The sequence below is a fragment of the Armigeres subalbatus genome, chromosome 2, assembly GCF_024139115.2.
Source record: "Armigeres subalbatus isolate Guangzhou_Male chromosome 2, GZ_Asu_2, whole genome shotgun sequence".
Classification (NCBI taxonomy): domain Eukaryota; kingdom Metazoa; phylum Arthropoda; class Insecta; order Diptera; family Culicidae; genus Armigeres; species Armigeres subalbatus.
The window spans coordinates 459,549,230-459,569,514 of NC_085140.1; the positions used below are offsets into that span (position 1 = coordinate 459,549,230).

General features: G+C 38.3%; 1 protein-coding gene across 2 annotated transcripts; it reads left to right on the forward strand.

Annotated features, from left to right (window-relative positions):
• The first annotated feature begins 896 nt into the window (after positions 1-896).
• Positions 897-18,606, forward strand: LOC134213851 (adapter molecule Crk). Of its 2 annotated transcripts, none has more exons than XM_062693267.1 (3): positions 897-1,251; positions 17,132-17,243; positions 17,305-18,606. In XM_062693267.1, exon 3 carries the CDS (start codon positions 17,359-17,361, stop codon positions 18,187-18,189), a length of 831 nt encoding a protein of 276 aa, XP_062549251.1. In that variant the 5' UTR covers positions 897-1,251; positions 17,132-17,243; positions 17,305-17,358; the 3' UTR covers positions 18,190-18,606. The 2 variants fall into 2 exon arrangements, with proteins under 2 accessions (XP_062549251.1, XP_062549250.1); XM_062693266.1 differs by having other exon boundaries at positions 17,157-17,243.
• Positions 18,607-20,285: the final 1,679 nt, after the last annotated feature.

Here is a 20,285-nt window from a genome sequence, read left to right on the forward strand (position 1 = left end):
AATAGTAGCGGAATTTTGCTCTTCCTGTCATAAGGAGTAGAAATTTTCAACATATTAATTCTGCTTGATATCGAACAACAAGCTCTGCATCTCCTCTTCTCGATACATACATAAAACACCCAAATACACGACGTTATTCGTCAAAATTAACATTTTAAAGTCTAACTGAATTCGCCCTATAGTAGACCCCTTGGGGGTCCATAATAGGAAATGGCTTCCCTATAGTCGACACTTCATTTGATTTTCATGTCCCGTTTCGGGACGTTCTTCTTCCCTATTATGGACCCCCCAAAATATTCCTATAATGGACACTCTCGTGTTTATTTTTTATATAATTGTAAAAAATCATCTAATTTTACTTTCCATAGCATTTCCAATGCATGTAATCAAATCATAGAACTGTAAGGTAGGTTCTCCCGATGGAATTTCATAGGAAAATGTTGACATTGTGCTGTAATAATGCAAAAATGGCTGGAGGGTCCACTATTGGTTAGGGGTCCACTATTGGGCACTTTACCCTATGTATCGAGAAGAGGAGATGCAGAGCTTGTTGTTCGATATCAAGCAGAATTAATATGTTGAAAATTTCTACTCCTTATGACAGGAAGAGCAAAATTCCGCTACTAGGGGGTCCACTATTGGGCATTTTACCCTATAATATCTCGAGAATCACAATATATCCGAAGTTGGGAAAGTTGCCTGTAAATATCTGGAGAAAAATCCAACTTCGGTATAAAAAGCGGTATAAATTTATTCCGGATACACAATATGTCTGTGCTTTCTCCATAGTCTGAATTGCGCTACTTTCACACAAGATTCCAAAATGATGTGCGCTACTCTGTGCGGGGCATTCCCTCGATTGTCAAAAAATGACAACAAAATAACAGAAAAGAAAAAGGCGAAAACGCCACCCAACGAAAAGCGAAGCAAAAGAGTGGTGCTGCTTCTTATTGCCCTCGTCGTCCGTCGTCGTGCATCCGCTTCAAATTGATTGATATTTCGGCCTTCAAATCGTTGTTTGCAAGTGGCAAAACTCGCGTAATCCATCGGGTAACAGTTCCGGAGTGTCCCCCTTCTGAAAACAGTGCTGCATGCAGTTGGATGTTCCGATACCAGTTCGGCTAAAGTTGAACCGGCGGTCTGTTCGAGACTCTTCCGATGGCGTAACAAGGAGTGACCATTCGTTTCGTAGTCGCCTTCTTTGATTTGATTGAAGCTTTTGATGGTGTTTTTTTTTACGAACGTTTGTTGGTAGGTATCATTATTAATCAAAGTAGGTATTGCGGTGGCAGGTTCCTTCCGGAGGATCGGATTTTAGTGAATGCGTGATTCCTTGTCTTCTATAATTTGCACAAGCCTTCTAGGATGCGTCGACACCCCAATTCAAGGGAACAAGGTAAAGTTGAGTAAATAAACAAATTCTGAAGTTCCAGTGAATTTGAACGGGAGCTATTAGCACAGTGATAAATATTAGAAGTGCGATTAGACGAATTGCTATCTGCAAATACTGGTGATTCAAAATAGTTTCGAATCAAGCCTCTAAAGTATTCTCTGAAGTATATTCATCGATAGGAGAGGAGTTGAAAAAGTATTGAATGATAAAAATCTACCGTATATTGGTGTGGTATTATGCTAAATTTGAAATTTAAAATCGGTGGTTGGCATTAGATTTTGTTTGGAATTCCTTTTTATTAAAAAATAATGACGGCCTACCTGTTTTGCTGATCTAGGTTTTAGATTGATATCCTTTGGTCATTTTAACGGTTTAATTAAAATTTACAGCAGAAAACCTTTGACATCAAATTCAAAACTTAACGATTTCTGCTGTCGATGAGAGCAAATTGAAAACTGATATTGATTTTGGTTTGTGACGAAATAAATAGTCAGTTTAATACCAATTCAGGTGGCCTTCTTAAGCCGTGCGGTAAAATGCGCGGCTACAAAGCAAGACCATGCTGAAGGTGGCAGGCTTGAAAAATTTTCGGAAGCACTGGATGAAGGTGATGTACATACTCATACAACATAGTTGTACCGAAAGGCTATCATTTCACTCCAAAATAGAAGTCTAGGAGACCCATGATGTTATATAGGTACTAATCGACTCAGCTCCTCAAACTGAACAAATCTCAGGTACTTATTCAAAGGACGTATGTGATTTTGTAAACAAAGATTGAAACGTCGATTTATCCGATCTGATGGCACTCCCACGCAAACCAACACCACCAACAGGTAGCCGAAGGATTCCCCTACCTGTCTGTGGCGATGGTTTGCGTGTGAGGGCTATCAGATTGGACAATTCGACGTTTCAATCTTTGTTTACAAAATCACATACGTCCTTTTGAATAAGTACCCGAGAAATGTCTGTTAGTCCGTGTGTATGTGTGTGTGTACCAGGGATTGAATCCGATGTGCTTCAGTAAAGGTGTGGGCCAAAGTCCTCTATGTCTGTAGTAGCTTAGCTTAGCTTAGCTTAGCTTAGCTTAGAGTGACTGTACATATCAATGGTTGCTACTCCGGCCAAAGTCCTCTATGTCTGTAGTAGTCGAAAAAATAACGTAAACATTGCCACCCACAGTGGGTGGGCGGAATGAAACGTCACGTCTGTTATAAAAATTGTACTGAGTATGCCAGACGTGACGTCACATTCGGCCATCTTCGGCAACCCAGCTGAGAGTTTCTCTCTCAAAAGAGCGAATTTTCGTTATATAAATACCTGAGACGAGACCTGCAAAGACGCTGCTTCTTTTCTCTTGTTTTGACACTTGTTCTTCTTTTCATCACAGTTGACCATCGAGTTTCAACTGTTTACTTGACTGTTTCACCTAAGCCTCAGGTGGACCCTTCTGAGCACAATAAAAGTGTATCCAATTCACGAAATAGTTAATTCATTTTCATAAGGATTTTTATACCGGGAACAAAACACAGGTTTATTGCTGATTATTAACAAGCTAAACGGAAGGTTTGGAATACTCGTTAAAGTAAAAAAGTCTTGGTAAACCAAAAATGATGTGGAATATTTTATTTGGGATACCAATACTTTCACTCAAAAAGCTGCTGGTTGCACCTGACAGTTCGTGACAGCAGTTGACTGGCAGCAGCTGAAGTTACATTTTTTCCTCTTTGCAGGTCTCGTCTCAGATAAATATTACTTTGGGGTTTGGCCCACACCTGTAGTAAAGCACATCGCGTATATGTATACAGAGATGATATGTGAGAGACTTGTTCATTCTCTTTGGGATTCAATCCGATGTGCTACCCCATGATAAATTTCTTTTCAGAAAGCTCCAAATGCGGGGAGCACTGGCTCTGATGATGCATTTCAACTTATTCTACACAGCTGTGCAGTAACCAACACGAAATGAGCGAAAACAAAGCGAGAATCACCATTTTTCTGTTTTTGTTTTGTTTTTTTGCACTTGTATGCAAGTTTGATAAATTTGTTATCATGGCTTGTTATGATTCGGAACAGTTTTTGCCTCTCTTTTATCGTTATTCGTTATCTATTGAGAGCGATTTCTGCAAACCCTGGTGTGTGCCCACGAAAACCGAAAAACATTAGTCACTTCAAGACAAAATTTTCAAAACGACTTATCTGCTTTTGTAAACAAAGATTCAAACGACGATTTGACGAATCTGATAGCTCTCCCACGCAAACCAACACCATCAACAGGTAGCGGAATTATTCAATTCTTCCTTGATGTTTTCTTTGGTTCTCAAGATGTCATTCAATATGCCAAGCTCACGCTTGAAAGTCGTACTATTTTGCGGAATTTTGTGAAAGTGCAATGAAAAAAAGCTTTTCCTTACCGCCATCCTTGGAGTCATTACCAGCCGATGATCCATTTGCGGGGAAATCTCAGATAGTGATTTTGGAAAAGCTTCTTCCATCTTAATTATCACGATGCTGGGTCATTAGGCCATTAGGCCGAATGGTCATTAGGCCGAATGAGAACTGGGGAGTGAGAAGTGAGTAGTGCGAAGTGAGGAAGAAGTAGAATGAAAGAAGGAAAAAGCAAGAAGAAGGAAGAAGGAAAAAGTAAAAAGTAAGAAAGAAGAAAGATGAAGGAAGAAGGAAGAAGTAAAAAGTAAGAAAGAATAAAAATTAAGGAAGAAGGAAGACGGAAGAAGGAAGATGGAAGAAGGATGATGGAAGATAAAAGAAGGAAGAAGAAAGAAGGAAGAATGAAGAAGGAAGACGGAAGAAGGAAGATGGAAGATAAAAGAAGGAAGACGGAAGAAGGAAGATGGAAGATAAAAGAAGGAAGAAGGAAGATAAAAGAAAGAAGAAGGAAGAATGAAGAAGGAAGGAGGAAGAAGGAAGACGGAAGAAGGAAGAAGGAAGCAAGAAGAAGGAAGAAAACGGAAGAAAGAAGAAAGAAGAAAAAATACGAAAGAAGGTAGAAGGCAGAGGGAAGAGGGAAGAAAGAAGGAAGAAGGATAAAGAAAGAAGGAATAAGAAAGAAGGAAGAAGGAAGAAGGAAGAAGGAAGAAAGAAGAAAGAAGAAGGAAGAAGGAAGGAGAAAGAAGGAAGAAGGAGCAAGAAGGAAGAAGAAAGAAGGAAGACAAAAGAAAGAAGGAAGAAAACGAAATAAAGAAGATATAAGGACGAAGGGAGAAGAAAGAAGGATGAAGGGAGAAGAAAGAAGAACGAAGGGAGAAGAAAGAAGGTAGAAGGAAGAGCGAAGAGGAAAGAAGGAAGAAGAAAGAAGAAAGAAGGAAGAAGAAAAAAGGAAGATCGAAAAAAGAAGAAGGAAGAAGGAAGAAGAAAGACAGGTGAAAGAAGCCAGAAAGAAGGAAGAAGGGAGGAGAAAGAAGGTAGAAGGAAAAGGGAAGAAGAAAGAACGAAGATAGAAAAAAGAAGAAGGAAGGATGAAGAAGAAAGACGGAAAAAGGAAGAAGAATGAAGGAAAAAGGAAGAAGGAAGATGGAAGAAGAAAGAAGAAAGGAGAAAGAAAGAAAGAAGGAAGAAGGTAGAAGCAGGGCTGGTAGCAAGTCACTTTTTAGTGACTTGGTCACTATTTTGAGTCTAGTCACTAAAAAGTCACTATTTGCATCCAAAAGTCACTAAAGTCACTATTTTTCGCGAAATGGTCACTAAAGTCACTATTTTTGCACCGCTGATTTGTTACTATTAAGAAAATCACTTGTAGTTTTACTCTACATTGAACACCTGAAAATTTCCTTCTTTTTACTGCAAAAACCAGGTGAGCCTACCTTTTTCGCTTTTTTAACCGACTCTACTCATAAACCAATTCTCGATACAAATCATAAACAATAATTTTATTAGCGTTTTAGCGGTTCGAAAATATTGAGCAGAGTTTTCCCGCGTTCAATGCAGTACAAGTCTGCTAATCAGAAAGCTTTTCGGAAAAAAATAGTTCAGTGTTCAGCTCTTTACGAGCACTAATGGCCGTCTCAGTTGAGCACAGTCAAAAAACGTAATAATTTTCCCTTGAAAAAGACACAATTCCCGTGTCGAAACGTCGGGTAAATAATAAACTCGTTGTGAAAATTGTAAGACTGAGTAGCCGTTCAATAAATAGAATTAAACATACAGTCGATCCATCACCGGTAAAGTAGATATAAAAAAATCATTTAGGGGAACAGACGGCTTTGGCATGTTTCGTTCTATTATTGTCGGGGGGGTTTTTGTCGAATTTTATAAAATTTGGCCACAATATTCTAATTGATATGCAAAGAATGTTTAGGCCAAATTTGAGCATAATCAGTCATAAAAAAAACCCCTGACAATAATAGAACAAACCTGCCAAAGCCGTCATTCCCCCTATTTATGTTTATTTTTTCTTTGCTTGACCACTGTTAAACCGAATATTAATTCGGTAAACTTCCAAAACTTGTTCAGCAGAATTTGATCTGAAGATCTTCAATAAAGTATCTGTTTATAAGCATAATGTTACTATTAAATAGTATCAGTGTTTTAATGCTATTTTCAAAGGAGGGAAGAGTCAAACATACATCTAATGCACACCAAGCTGATTAAGTTGGTGTAAATCATTGTCGGTCGAGTTTGTGAGCCCATTTTGTGGCCCTCATTCGGTGAAGTGAACATCACAGGCTTCTTTTAGACAATATAGAGAACTTGCTACCTGTGGAAAAAGTTTTTGTTGGGGATAAAGCAATGGCAGACATAGCTAAATTGAAGGAGATCCTTTTAAATCCATGCAAAGAAGCCTTACGTTGCTGCTGTAAACACGCGTATTCAAAAAGTCTGTTTTGAAGAATCTTTAATAAAATATTGCCAATTCTCAAACAGACAGGCGATGCATCCAGTGAAAGCTCCAAGTATATTGTAGACATCTCCAAGTTACTTTCGGTTCAGATCAATTGGGTTGTTTAGCTCAGAAAAATATCGAGTTTTTTGCAGTTTAATATAAAGAGCATGCTTTTCTGATCTCCGACATATTTTTATTTTGTTTGTAAACCTTTTATTTACAATTTTATACAGCACACAATAAACCATTTTAATCGATAGAATGACACTAACATTCATAGAATGACATTTGGCCCATGCAGCATAAGAACAAATTTTTAGTCCCATATAAATTTAAAATGTAAATTAAAAATAGTTCCGGAGCACCAAAAATTCTGAAACATTGGGGTTAGGCTAAGTTTTTCCTGTAGATTCAGAATATGTAAAAACATCGATACCCCTAAACAACCCAATTATAATGCTTTTATTAGTGAATGGATATTTGTTAAAATGCGAAATGATGGCCTCGAGTACTAAAGAGTGATGGGTAAATGATCTGCCGCTAACCGCAATTCGAGCATATCTGTATATGGACGCCATATACAGATGCGCTCGACTTGCGGTTAGCGGCAGTGATGTTCTGAAAACAACGAAAAAAGGTTCTTCCTAAACCCGAACAACGCTTACATGGGTCTCATCGAAATGAAAATTGAAAACCCTGAGCTTGATTGCATCATATGGCCGATGTCGAGGAAGGATATTTAGCGATGATACGGCGTCAATGATAGAAAGAACATTAAATTCGTTTTTGAATATTAAACTCGCCTTGCGGTCCTTAAAGGACGCGCCTCATCTTGTCCACATCCTAAAAGATCTAATAAGTAATAATAGCATAGACCATGCTTGAAGTAGTTTCGACCATGCGTAAAGAACAGGCTTCACAACTGCGACCAACTGTAGGAGGTCGTGGAGAAAAAAAGTTTGTTCGATTACAGGCTTCTTTACATGAATTAATTAATTCTTTTTTATTTGGAGCAGGGAAAAGCCCGCTTGAGTAGGGCATATCCCTTCCTCAGACGGGCGCAAAACTTCCTCTTCTTTTAATAATATCCACAGAAATTACATTTTCCAACAGATACAATGTTTACTTGAAACGATTACAAGATTCTTAGTACTAAATATCCTGATTAACATTAAACTAGAGTTTATTGGTTTGGGAGGCGGCAAGTATTCGATAACACTTTTTCCGAAGGTTGGAGCAAGAGATATGAAAATCAAATTCAGTTGCACGACGATTAAAAATGCTGCACATACTAGTGAAAGGTTCATTATGCCCATAATTTGTGCGTGCACCCTGGACGATCAAAAATGAATTGAGTCGAAGCTGACGGTAGGGAAAATTTAGATTAATCAATGAGAGCAAATATGGGCAATACATTCTGGATTGCAGAAGGTCCACAACTAATAGAGCCTTATATACAGGGTGTTCCATAAGTTCGAATACAAATGTTTGATCATTTTTTTGATGGGCCGCCCTCTTATTCGGTTTAATTTGATGCCCTGATACTCTGGACAAAATTTCAGCCAAATCGGTCAACGTTTGGGCGGTGCTAAACTCGTTGGAAGTTTATATGGAAAAATGTATGCAGAAACATCCAAAAACAGTGATTTGCAGTTGGACGGCACAATTTACGATCAAGAATCATGATACTCATTCAGTTCTTGTAGAATTGAATACAGAATGTTATGCTGAAAACCGCGAGAAGATTAGAGTTTATTAGGCAAAGATATTAGCATTTTACTGGAGTGTTATAGGGGTGAATTTATTCCTTTTCAAAGGTAAAAGAAACGAAATTTGCTCAAACCCCACTTCAGAGAAATGCTAATAACTTAGCCGGGCAAACTCTAAACTTCTCGCGGTTTTCTACATAACATTCTGTATTGAATTCTTCAAGATCTGAATGAGTATCATGGTTCTTGATCATAAATTGTGCCGCCCAGTTGCAAATCACTGTTTTTGGATGTTTCTGCATACATTTTTGCATATGAACTTCCAACGAGTTTAGCACCGCCCAAACGTTGACCGATTTGGCTGAAATTTTGTCCAGAGCATCAGAGCATCAAATAGAACCGGAAAAGAGAGCGGCCTATCAAAAAAATTGAAAAAAAGTTTTTCCCATACTAATTTGAGCCACTCTATTAGGCAGCCATAAGGCAAAATATATGTTATTATGGAACGCTATTGAGTTTCGTTCAGATCAATGACTGATTAAGTTAGTTCTGGATTAATTAATATCATGGTCTCCGGAAATTACGAGTATACATGCTGCCAGCGTTACGACAGTTTCTAACCAACCATGTTACCACATGTTACAATAGCTATTCAATCCGACGAGCGACTGATAGATAAGCAACCTGACGTACAGTGCGGAATCATTCGTTTTGTTGCACTCAACCCATGGAATCCGCCTTTTGGTAGGCAATTAATTTGTCATTTACACTTTCAATCGCCGTTGGAGGTTGAGTAGTTTTATCTCGTTTTAAATACTGGAGTCTGAAAATATTTCATTTTAATTAAGGAAGGGTCAACATCTCACTGTAGGTGGATTAATCTGGGTTTTTGAAGGTCAAAATCATTGCGATGTATTACAAAACTGAGATTTTGGGGAAGACTGATCCAGTGGCCTGGTGATAAGACGGAGATCAGCCCTACGTGTTCCAATAGGACGATAACCCTTTATACACGGAAAATGCGATTTAAGCCTTATATGGGGACAATTTTATCGACTTTTTGGACAAAACTTTGTGACCTCCCAGCTTCCCGGATTTGAACCCTCTTAACTTTCTTTTTTGGTCCTTTATTACGTTAAAGCTGTACGAATACAAGGTCAGTAACTTGGACCAGTTCAAGACGTAATTCTCAAAATCTGGAACGAAATGCCCATGCAGACCGTGCGTGCCGCTTGCGATGGATTTCAGAAACGTTTGAAGCTCATGAAGAAGTACAAAATAGAGGTCATTCCAGAAGAAGTGTTACAAACGTTCCTTATAAACAATACTTTCAATAAAATGTAACCGGGAAAAGAAATTTAATTACAATTTTTAAACATTTTTTGAAAGTGTATTCGAACTTATTGAACACCCTGTACGTCACGGACATGCCTTAGGGCGAAACGTACAAATTTGCGTTGAATTGCTTCGATACACAAGACATCGTTTTTTATAAAACGGTGCCCAAACAACAGAAGAGAATTCAACAATCGAACTTACTAAAGCACAATACAGGGCTTTCAGGCATTGGATATCCCTAAAATCTTTTGATAAACGGAAAATGAAACCAAGCATCTTAGAAGCTTTGGAGGATACGAAAGCGACATGATCGATGAAAGATAGTTTTGAATCAACTAATGTACTTATTCTTGTAAACGTATGTTCACTTAGTTAATTTGTACTGTACTGTACAAATGTATAGAAGCCTAAAACATACTCAAATTTGGATGTCACTTTGTGGTCACTATTTGGTCACTATTTTTATTATTTTAGTCACTAAAGTCACTACAGGCATACCTCGATAGTACGTACACCTCCGTAATTTTAGTGTACGTACTATCGAAGCGTACGTACTATCAAAGCAAAAAAAATTACCGAACAAAAAATTTTTTTTTTGCCTTTCTATTTATTTGGGAGTGGTGTAATGTTTATAAAACCGCTCGGAAGCCAAAATTTTGATAGAAGGCTCTGTATTCTAAGCAAATTTATATTTGATATAGTACACAACGGACCAGCATGACTCAGATTTTTCTTGAAATGGTGCCTACATATAGCATTGCGCAAAATTATCGTCCTTGTAAATGTGAGGCTATTATTTTTATGAAATATTGTATGTTAATGCTTCGGAACATCCATAAATTACGTGATATTCGTGACGTTTCAAAGATATGTTACATTTCATGCATAATTATGCATGTTACTACAAAAAGTGACGATTGGGAGTGGATCACAACATTTTTACGTGACGTATTTCATGGATTCCACCTATAGATTTTATGTAAATGAAATGCTAAGGTTGTCCTGAACTGTCACTTTCGTTGCGATTCTATTGGCTCCATTGACGCTTCCTTACCAAAGCGATTTTAATTTTCTCGTATGTAGAATCGTTTATGCCTTTCTCGTACAACAATATGTAACGAAAAGGCTATAAACTGCAAAAACGATTTGATTTACTCACAAACTGCAACTAGCGTGGATCTCTGGCCAAAAAGTGTGACGTGGGATAATTTTTGGCAACATGGCCTCTATTCAACACATTCTCGGTCAAACATAAAGATACTGTTTTTCTGAAAATGTGGGTTTGTTCTTCAGGAAACTAAGGAATTACTCCAAGAATACCCTCTGAAATTCTACTAGAATTTTTTTCGTATTTTAATTTGAAATTATTTCAAAACATTATTTGAAATTTGTTTTGATATTCATAAATATTGTCCTCTGGAAAATCTTTGGGAAATTCATTCAAAAAACTTCTTCAAATTTCTCCTAGATTTGTTTCAGATATTCTTCTAGGATTTTTTTCCGAGAATATCTCCAGGAAATCCATAGGTAAATCCATCAAGATTTTCGAAACTCAAACTCAAACCAAGAAATCCATCGTGGATTTTTTTTTTCAAAAATTACTTTAGGAAATTCTTCAGGAAATCCTTTCGGATACTCCTATTCTTCCTGAAAAAAGAACTTGAAGGAATTTTCTGCAGAATAATTTGAGAAAATTAAGGGGGTCCCGTAGCGTAGTTGGCTACACGTTCGCCTTACAAGCGAATGGTCATGGGTTCGATTCCCAGCCCCTCCACCAAAACCCTCGTCAGTCGCCGGATGCGCAGCCTATACAGTGGCGTATTGGGGAGCGCCCATACCGTTACGACTGCCTGATGACGACTGACAAATTGTTCTTCTCGGAGGCATTCCTCCATCGTACCTGGATAAATGGCAACCGAACAATGCGCAATGATCATTGGATTCTCGACACGGACAAATGCACACAATGGACTCACGGTGAGATGGATCAGCAACGACAACAACACTGAATAATGGAAAATCTAAAAATAGATTCTGTGTGGATTCTGGCAGCAGAATACCACAGTAGATCTCGGCACAGTAGCGGTTAAGTAACACAGAGTGCCTACCAAATAAAGAAAGGAATAAAAAAAAATTTGAGAAGATTCTGTGGGAATCCCGAAACGAATTCCCGGATAATTCTTGAAGAACTTTTTGGGGGAACTTTTAAAGAGATTTCTGAAGAAGTTATTCAAGTAATTTCCGGGGAAAATATTGGCGGGAATACATGGAGGAATTTCTGGAATAAAAAGTGAGAGAGTTTCTCGAAGAATTTTCGGAGTTATTGTTTTAAGATATTGCTGCGAATTACTGGAAAAAAATCTCGGAAAATACTGAAGGGCATTTTGGATGATTTTTTATAGAAATTTTAAGCAAAGTATCGTAGAAATTTTGAGAATGGCTGCAGGATCTTCCGGGAGAATCCCATTTCTCGCGCTTAGTTTCATAGGGGCGTAACTGTATAGATCGATTTCATTTCGTCGATGTTTTCTTTATATTATTGTACTGAATTGCGCTAGTTTGTCGATGATTTAATGGTTTGGTATGATAAAGGATGATTGTATCTTGCACCAGAATCAATAATCACGGTTGTAGCTTTTGAAACAATTGAGTTATTAACAAAATATAAAATCGATTAGGAGAAATCGATCAATCCAGTTACGCCCCTATGAAAGCGCGAGATTTGTTCATTGTTTTTGTGTTTATGTCAAGTGAAATTTATCCATTTTATTCGAAGTAACCTCAAATACTCGCGATCGTGATTTTTACTCGTGAAAAAAATACTGCCCTGCTTTTTGTCATTGCTCTGCCCGTACACGCGAACAAATCAAGCGCTAGAAAAAATGCAGGCAGTAGGTTCACGCGAGTATGGCATTTATGGTAAATTACACTCTTTTCTTACTCGTGGAGCGAGTATTTCCAGCACTGGTTTTGACGAAATTTAATTTTTGTAGCCAGATGAATTTTTCATGGAATTTCCAAGAGAATTCCCGAAGAAAAAACGGTAACAATTTTCCGGGAGAGCTCTTGCAGGAATTCCCGGAAGAATTCCCGGGGCGTGAGTATCAAGGGCTTCCACGTGAATTTCGTAAAAATTCGCGGAGAAATTCCTAGAGGAACTTCCGGAGGAATTTCTGAAGGAACTTCCAGAGGAATTCCTGGAGGAACTTTCAGAGAAATATCTGGAAAAACTCCCGTAGGAATTCCCGGAGAAACTTTCGGAGGAAATCCTGGAGGAACATCCAGATAAATTCCGGAAAACTTGTAATACACGAAATTGATTCACGCTGACTCACGCCGCCGCTAATCACCACCACGCCACTGCCACTGGTTTAAAATGATCTATCACGCCTCACCGTCGATAAAATTTCAATCGGCGTGCAGGTCTAGATAGAATATTGAGTTAAATCATGTATGGAATTTTCGACCAAACTACCAAGGTATCCCAGGAAGAACCCCTGGAATTATTGTTCCAGGATAAACTTCTTCGGAAATCCCAGTAAGACGTCTCAGAGGAAACTTTCAACAAAAATTTTCCTCATTTTAGTAACGCTGCTAATTTGTTTCTCAAAAAAAAATTGTGGAACTAAACTTAATGTCAACTTAATTAAACAATGAAATATCTTGCCGACAATTCAATTTTATGAATCACCATTCCCATGATGGAATTAATTTACTCCTCGGGAAAATATTTTCTAATGCTTGGGGAAGGGTTCTAGAACTGGAACAAATTTCCTTGATAGAAACAATAATTCATAAACATAATAATTGTTCAATTAGGTGGATAGCTAATCTGCTTTCTAAGAAAATCATACCCATAAAATTTCAATTATTGCTGATAACACTCTTATGCCGATGACATACTTACGCGAGTGCGTGTGCGAACGCGTCCAAGACAAAAAAAAATCCTCTTGCTGATATTCTGCTTTATGAGGGCTTGGACGCGCTCCGCATCGCTCAGCTGTTTCAGATGTTCCTTCAATTGTTCAAAATGATAGTATAATATGTGTTACGTAAGACTGGCAAACATTTATGACACGCTGCTTTTTTCAAAGGTTTGCTACTAAATTCATTATAACCTCACAATGATGTTTAAATCAGTTGTGAAATTATTACGTAACATATGAAGGACCCCGCATGTGCCATGATCAAAGCATATTCAAATTTTTATTAAAATCGTACAGAAAATTGAAAGAAAAAAAAAAACATTTTTTTTGTACGTACTATCGAGGTAAAATGTACGTACAATCGAGGGTACGTACTATCGAGGGTACGCAATATCGAGGGTACGTACTATCGAGGTATGCCTGTATTATTCATCCCTGAAACCGCTACCAGCCATGTAGAAGAGAGAAATAAGAAGGAAAAATAAAGAAGAAAGAAGGAAAAAGGAAGAAGAAAGGAGAAAGAAGAAAGAAGGAAGAAGGAAGAAGAAAGAAGGAAGAAAGAAGGAGGAAAAAGAAAGAAGGAGGAAGAAGAAAGAATGAAGAGGGAAGAAAAAGGAAGGAAAAGGGAAGAAGGAAGAAAGTAGAAGAAAGAAGGAAGGAGAAGAAGGAAGACGGGAGAAATAAGGAAAAAAACGGAAGAAAGAAGAAGGGAGAAGAAAGAAGGTAGAAGGAACAGGGAAGAAGATAGAAGGAAGAAGGAATAGGGAAAAAGAAAGAGGGAAGAAGAAAGAAGGAAGAAGGAAAAATGAAGAAGAAAGAAGAAGAAGGAAAGAAGAAGAAGGAAGAAGAAAGACGGGAGAATGAAGGAAGAAGAAAGAAGGTAGAAGGAAGGTGTAAGAAGAAAGAAGGAAGAAGAAAGAAGGAAGAAGGAAAAAGGAAAAAGGAAGAAGGAAGACGGAAAAAGGAAGAAGGAAAAAAGAAGAAAGAAGAAGACAGATCTTCTTCTTCTTCTTCTTATTGACATTACAAGCCCCACTGGGACATTGCCGCCTCACTGCTTAGTGTTCATTCAGCACTTCCACAGTTATTAACCGCGAGGTTTCTAAGCCATGTCACCATTTTGCATTCGCATATCATGAGGCCAACACGATGATACTTTTAAGCCCAGGGAAGTCGAGAAAATTTCGAAACCGAAAATTGCCTAGACCAGCACCGGGAATCGAACCCAGCCATGGTCTTGCTTTATAGCCGCGCATCTTACCGCTAGGCTAAGGAGGGCCCCTGAAGAAGACAGATAGAAGAAGGAAAATGCAAGAAGGGAGAAGGAAGAAGATTCCTCCTAGGGTTTTTTTTAATTGGTCCAGCAGAGGTGCATAATTACCACAGGAATCGATTCCTGTACTTGGTTTTGATGGACATTTTTATTTTATAATGACGGTCTACCGTCGCACCGTGGGCCCTCCATAATAGGTCGGTTCATCCTACCAAAAATTCCATCATGTTGAGAGATATGCATCATAAAAGTGAAAGAACCAGATAGGACCAGTTCAACAAAGGAATCCGTTTTGTCCATCAATTCATTCGCCATTACGTATTTCTGTCATAGGTACCCCTTGAGACCAGCTAAGGTACCCTCAGGAGTACATGTACCCCAGGGTATACATTCTAATTTCGGTGGTGTGAACTGCTTTCACAAATGCTTAGACATCATGAGTCGGTACTCTTCTTGGCCCTTTGTCTTCAGTAATAATTAAACAGCACAAATCCTTCTGAGGCACATATCTTTATTATGTCCATAAATCACGCAGACTCTTGAGGGGAAGGGAAGGGTTCTCAAAAAGTCTATGTTTGTCTAACGAATTTCACTGAAGTAAAAGTGAGTAGAAAAATTCTAGTTTTATAGAAAATCTTTTGGAAATTTTGTCTGTATTTCTGAAAAATCCGCATTGACAATTCTTCAGACTTCTACAAATTCGAATCGGTGTAAAAAATTGGGGTTTAGCGGTGTGCCAGATTTTAATCAGCAGCACGTTGATGCGAAAATGTCGACAGCGGCGGGATGCCAAATACTTTCGGCGAGGATTCAATTCTCTAGGTCTGAGATACCAATCGACTTTCGTATTTTGAAACAAGCTCATGATAATTTTCTACATTGGGGTTGCCACCTTTTTGATAAATTTGTATTGAACATGCATGTCATTAATTGCAAGGATGGCCTGCCTTTCCGAAGTTGAACATTTTTACATGAGCGAGGGATTGACCTTTTACATAACCGTACGGTAGCTGAAAGATGATGCAGCCTGCTGGTATGATTAGAGGTCATACCCGTCCGGATAAGTGCTGCTAGTTTCAGCACGTTCTTATTGAACCTATAGAATATCAGTTGCCGTCTATATAACTATCGGGTTGCATACTCGAGAAGAGCATAATGACGCACATCGTCTAGCATTGTGTTGAGCGCTTTCGGAGAGAATGGAGAACAACGAGACGGGCGCGAAAATATGTGACGATTGCACTTTACACTTTTATCAGCTTCCCCACTTCGGGACCGATGCATGACATATGGTAAAAGTAGAAAAAGGCTCGTTCAATTGAAGCAGCTTCATGGAAGTGCAAGCTACGTACATGGTGGAGTGTGCGACTTTTACTATTTATGTCGATCACATCTTCGTCCAGTCAAGCGGTGCAAGCAGTTTTCTTACTTTTGCTTGTTTGGCGTAATGACGTTTTAATTAAGGCTGGCAGATGGGATGCAGATTTATCACATGTAATGCTGCTGTTATATGACATGAGACAATCTTTATCTAGTTACTAAAATATCTTTTTGTGATATGTAGATGTAAACAAAAATTGCCTACCTTGCGGCTTTTGCAAACGCTTCAGAGCAAATCAACCAACCAACCTTGCATGGTTCGATAAACCATTTTCTTCATAACTTCCAAACGCAATGACCGACGATCGTGATTATTTTCAATAGGGATCAACTAGGGTGTGTCCTCCGTCGAATGCAACTTGTTACAAAAAAATCGGTTAAGGATTACTATAAGAAAAATAGGCAAATGTTTTTCGTTTTTTCTAGTTGTAAGAAATTGTTCATAAATCTCTTTTTTGGAATCACTTCTTTTAAAGAGTACACTAAGTGTACTTTTACTACGTCGGTGCCGCCCACGTGATTTTGGTTATCTACATATGGGATAGGAAATTGTTGTTAGCTTAATATCCTTTATTATAAAGATTGACGAATCATTTACATCTCTATCGACGTTACGGCCAATATTCGTTGTTATTAGAAGAAGGGAAAGTCATTACTTAGATACGGATTCGCTTTGGTAAGTGAGGCAGTGTAATTAACCAGTATGTTGAATTGTATAAGGTCACAACCCCCTCCTCTACCACACAACCCCTGTAACAACTAACACTTGAAACAATCATCAGTATTTCGTTATCGTCTGAAACACTGAAGAAGTCCTCAAGCCTTGACACCAAAATCTTAGCGAAAGCAAATGGCAAAAATGTGATCTTATAACTGTGTTATTCCCGCATATCAATAATTCATAGTTTTAAATTGTTACCAAATTTAATTCCTTGAGGCTGATTCCCAAAAGAATCGTTGATTGTTTGCGCGCTGTGAACTGCCCAAGCAAAATTTTCATACGAATCTATATTTTAGTTTTTTACGACTTACTTAAATTTAGTCGTGATTTTTGTAGGTAGAAATATCAAATAAACCCGTCGGAAACAATAACGAAACGTATCTGTTGAAGGAATGAAGAAAATCCATCCAGCCGTTTTCGAGTTATGCGGATGCGAACACAGACCATTGCATTTTTATTATATAGATTCTATCTTTTTAAATAAGTTTCGTGAATTTTTGACGGTTTTTATTGTTTTTCAAATTTAGTGCAGTATTTTAGTAACGTTTAAGTATTTTCTTTTTAACTTTGTTGCAGATTGACAGATCCAACGTTACCTGAGGGTTTGCATTGAGAAGAACACATTTAATACATATATTCGTGATTACGTTAGATTTAAATATTGTAGGTATTTCGGTATCCATCACATTTGTAATGTCTATAACATACGATGTAATTATTGCAGATTGCATCCAGTAAGACTACGACTAAGGGCTGCCTGTGAAAGGCCGTCGGCACAATGTCCACATTCGACGTCCACGATCGTTCCGCGTGGTATTTTGGTTCCATGACGCGCCAGGATGCCACCGATATGCTTATGATCGAGCGGGAAAGCGGAGTTTTTCTGGTTCGCGACAGCACCACCATATCCGGGGACTACGTCCTGTGCGTTCGCGAGGACTCCAAAGTCAGCCATTACATCATAAACAAAATCCTGTCGGGAGACGACTGTTTCATGTTTCGGATTGGCGATCAGACTTTCAGTGATTTACCGGATCTGCTCACGTTCTACAAATTGCACTATCTAGACACGACGCCTCTGCGGAGACCAGCGATCAAACGGTGCGAAAAGGTGATAGGTAAATTTGACTTTGATGGTAGCGATCCGGATGATTTGCCATTCAGGAAGGGGGAAATACTCGAAATAATCAACAAAGATGAGGAACAATGGTGGACAGCGAAAAACTCCAAGGGTCAAACAGGTCAGATTCCCGTTCCGTATGTCACGCGCTACGAGGAAAACATTATCGAGAGGCCACCGAATGCAACGGGCGCCGGTAACCACCATCATCCTGCACCCCCCGTGGGACTCCACCACTCGGAGAATTCCAACGTTTTCAAATCGAACCTCAACCGGCAGTTGCCGGCTTTGGCGCGGGTTAAGCAAGAGCGAGTGCCAAATGCGTACGACGAGACGGCCCTCAAGCTGAACATTGGCGATGTGATCAAGGTGATCAAAACCAACATCAACGGCCAGTGGGAGGGCGAGCTACGCGGTAAGGTAGGTCACTTTCCTTTTACCCATGTGGAGTTCATCGATGACGATGTTCAGCACTGGAGCGGACACTAATCGGGCTGGGGAGGACGTGGTTAGGATCTTATATTTCTCTTGTTTTATTTTAAATTAATTTCACTGTGAAGAATTTTTATTTAATTGTACAGATTATTTTATGCATAAGGATGTACGTTTCGAGTCATTTATATATAGAAATTCTATGTTTAGTGCTTTATCAACGTAGGCAGCCGTATTTCAGGATGGTTGAGTTTAGTTTGTATTTGTATTATAAAGTAAAACAGTGGTTTAAGTCAGAAACACATTCATTCTAAAGTGACAAGATTGTGAAAACACCCAATTTATACATTTACATTAATAAGTCAAAAAGGTAAACCAAACAGAAGCAGAGAAGGCCAATACTGATTGAATGGCATAAGACTTTGCAGGGTTGCGCCAAAAATAGTCAATATAATCAACAACAAAGTTAAACAATTTGCAAATTTCCATTGCTTTGAACAAATAATTGTATCATGATGACAGAAGGGAGCATTTATTTTTGTTAAGGGAAAAAAATTTCGAAAACAATTTAGAAGATAAAAGTCCATGAACGCTGACTATGGTTGCAGAGATCATTTATGCAGGGTTGATTTGCTGCTTCCTAATAGCCAGTTATGCAGCATGACAGAGAGAGATTTGTTTACTTGTCATAAGACCAGTTAGTACCTCCATTTTATTCCACCACTTAAATGTAACTTCACAGATATGTATTTTAACGTATTTTGTCGAGTCATGTACGAAATTCCTGAAATTCCTTCAAGAATTATCCAAACATTCCTCTAGGGATTCAAGCAATCCTTCAGGAATTACTTCATGAAATCCGTGAATTCCGTTTGAAAATAAAAATAATGCCAGGATATTTCCTGGAGGAATTTTCTGAAGAATTTCATGAAGAATTTCCGGAAGAAATTATATATATTCAAGATTTCTTGAAGTAATTTACTCGAAAATGTCTGGAGGAGCTCGTGGAAGCAAACGCGAGAGAATTTGCATGGAATTTCTTCAGGATATTCCGGGGAAATTCCTGAAAAACTTTCAAACAATTTTTAAACGATTTCATGAGGAATTTTAAGGGAAATACTTGGCGGAATTTCCGGGTTAATTTCTGGAGAAATTTCTGAAAAAACGTGTGTTACATTTTATGGAGGAATTCGTAATAGAATTTCCATAAGAATTTCAATAAGAATTTTCCTGAAAAATCTGAGAGATTTCCCGAAAGTGAATGGAAGATGGGTTGAGAGGAATTCTATGTAAGTTTCCAAAGGAATTCGGAGGAAACTTTTGGAGAGTTATGAAGGTCATTTATGAAGATTTTTTTTTTTCTATTCTCTATTATTTATGGAGGAACTCCAGGAAGAATTGATGGAGGAATTCCAAGGCTGATTTCTTGGAAAATTACTGGTGAAATATTTAGAGGAGAATTTGTGAAAAAGTCTGTAGGAATTCCCAAGTGAATTTCGGGAGGAATTCATGAGGAAATCGCTGTCGTAGCTCCTAGAAAAGAAATTCGGAAAAATAGCTTGAGGTACTTCCGGGGAATTGCTGGAGAAATTCCAGCAGGAACTTACGAAGTATTTCTTGAAGAAATCTTCGAAGGATTTCAAGAAGGAACTTTCCAACGAATTCTTGGAGCAACTTTTCAACGACTTTCTGAAGAAACTTAAAAAAAAATCATGGAGGCACTTTTGAAAGAATTTCTGGAGGAACTTACGGAGGAATTCTTGGAAGAATTTTCGCAGGAATGCCTGGAACAACTTACCAACGAATTCTTGAAGGAACTTCTCAACGAATTGATGAAAACTTTTGAGGGCGTTCGTAAAGGAACTTTCGGAAAAAAACTACTGTAGGAACTTCCGAAGGTATTCCTGAAGAAACTTTCCGAGGAATATCTGGAGAAATTTCCCAACGAATTCTTAGAGGATCTTTCGAAGGAATTTCTGGAGAGACTTCCCAACAAATTCTTGGAGAAAGCTCTCAACGAATTTATGGAGAAACTTTCTGAAAAATTCTTGGAGAAATTCCTGAAGAAACTTTCGGCGGATTTCGTTGAGGAATTTTCAGAATATGTATTATTGCGGATCTTTTCAAAATTTTCCATTTTGCGGATTCCGCAA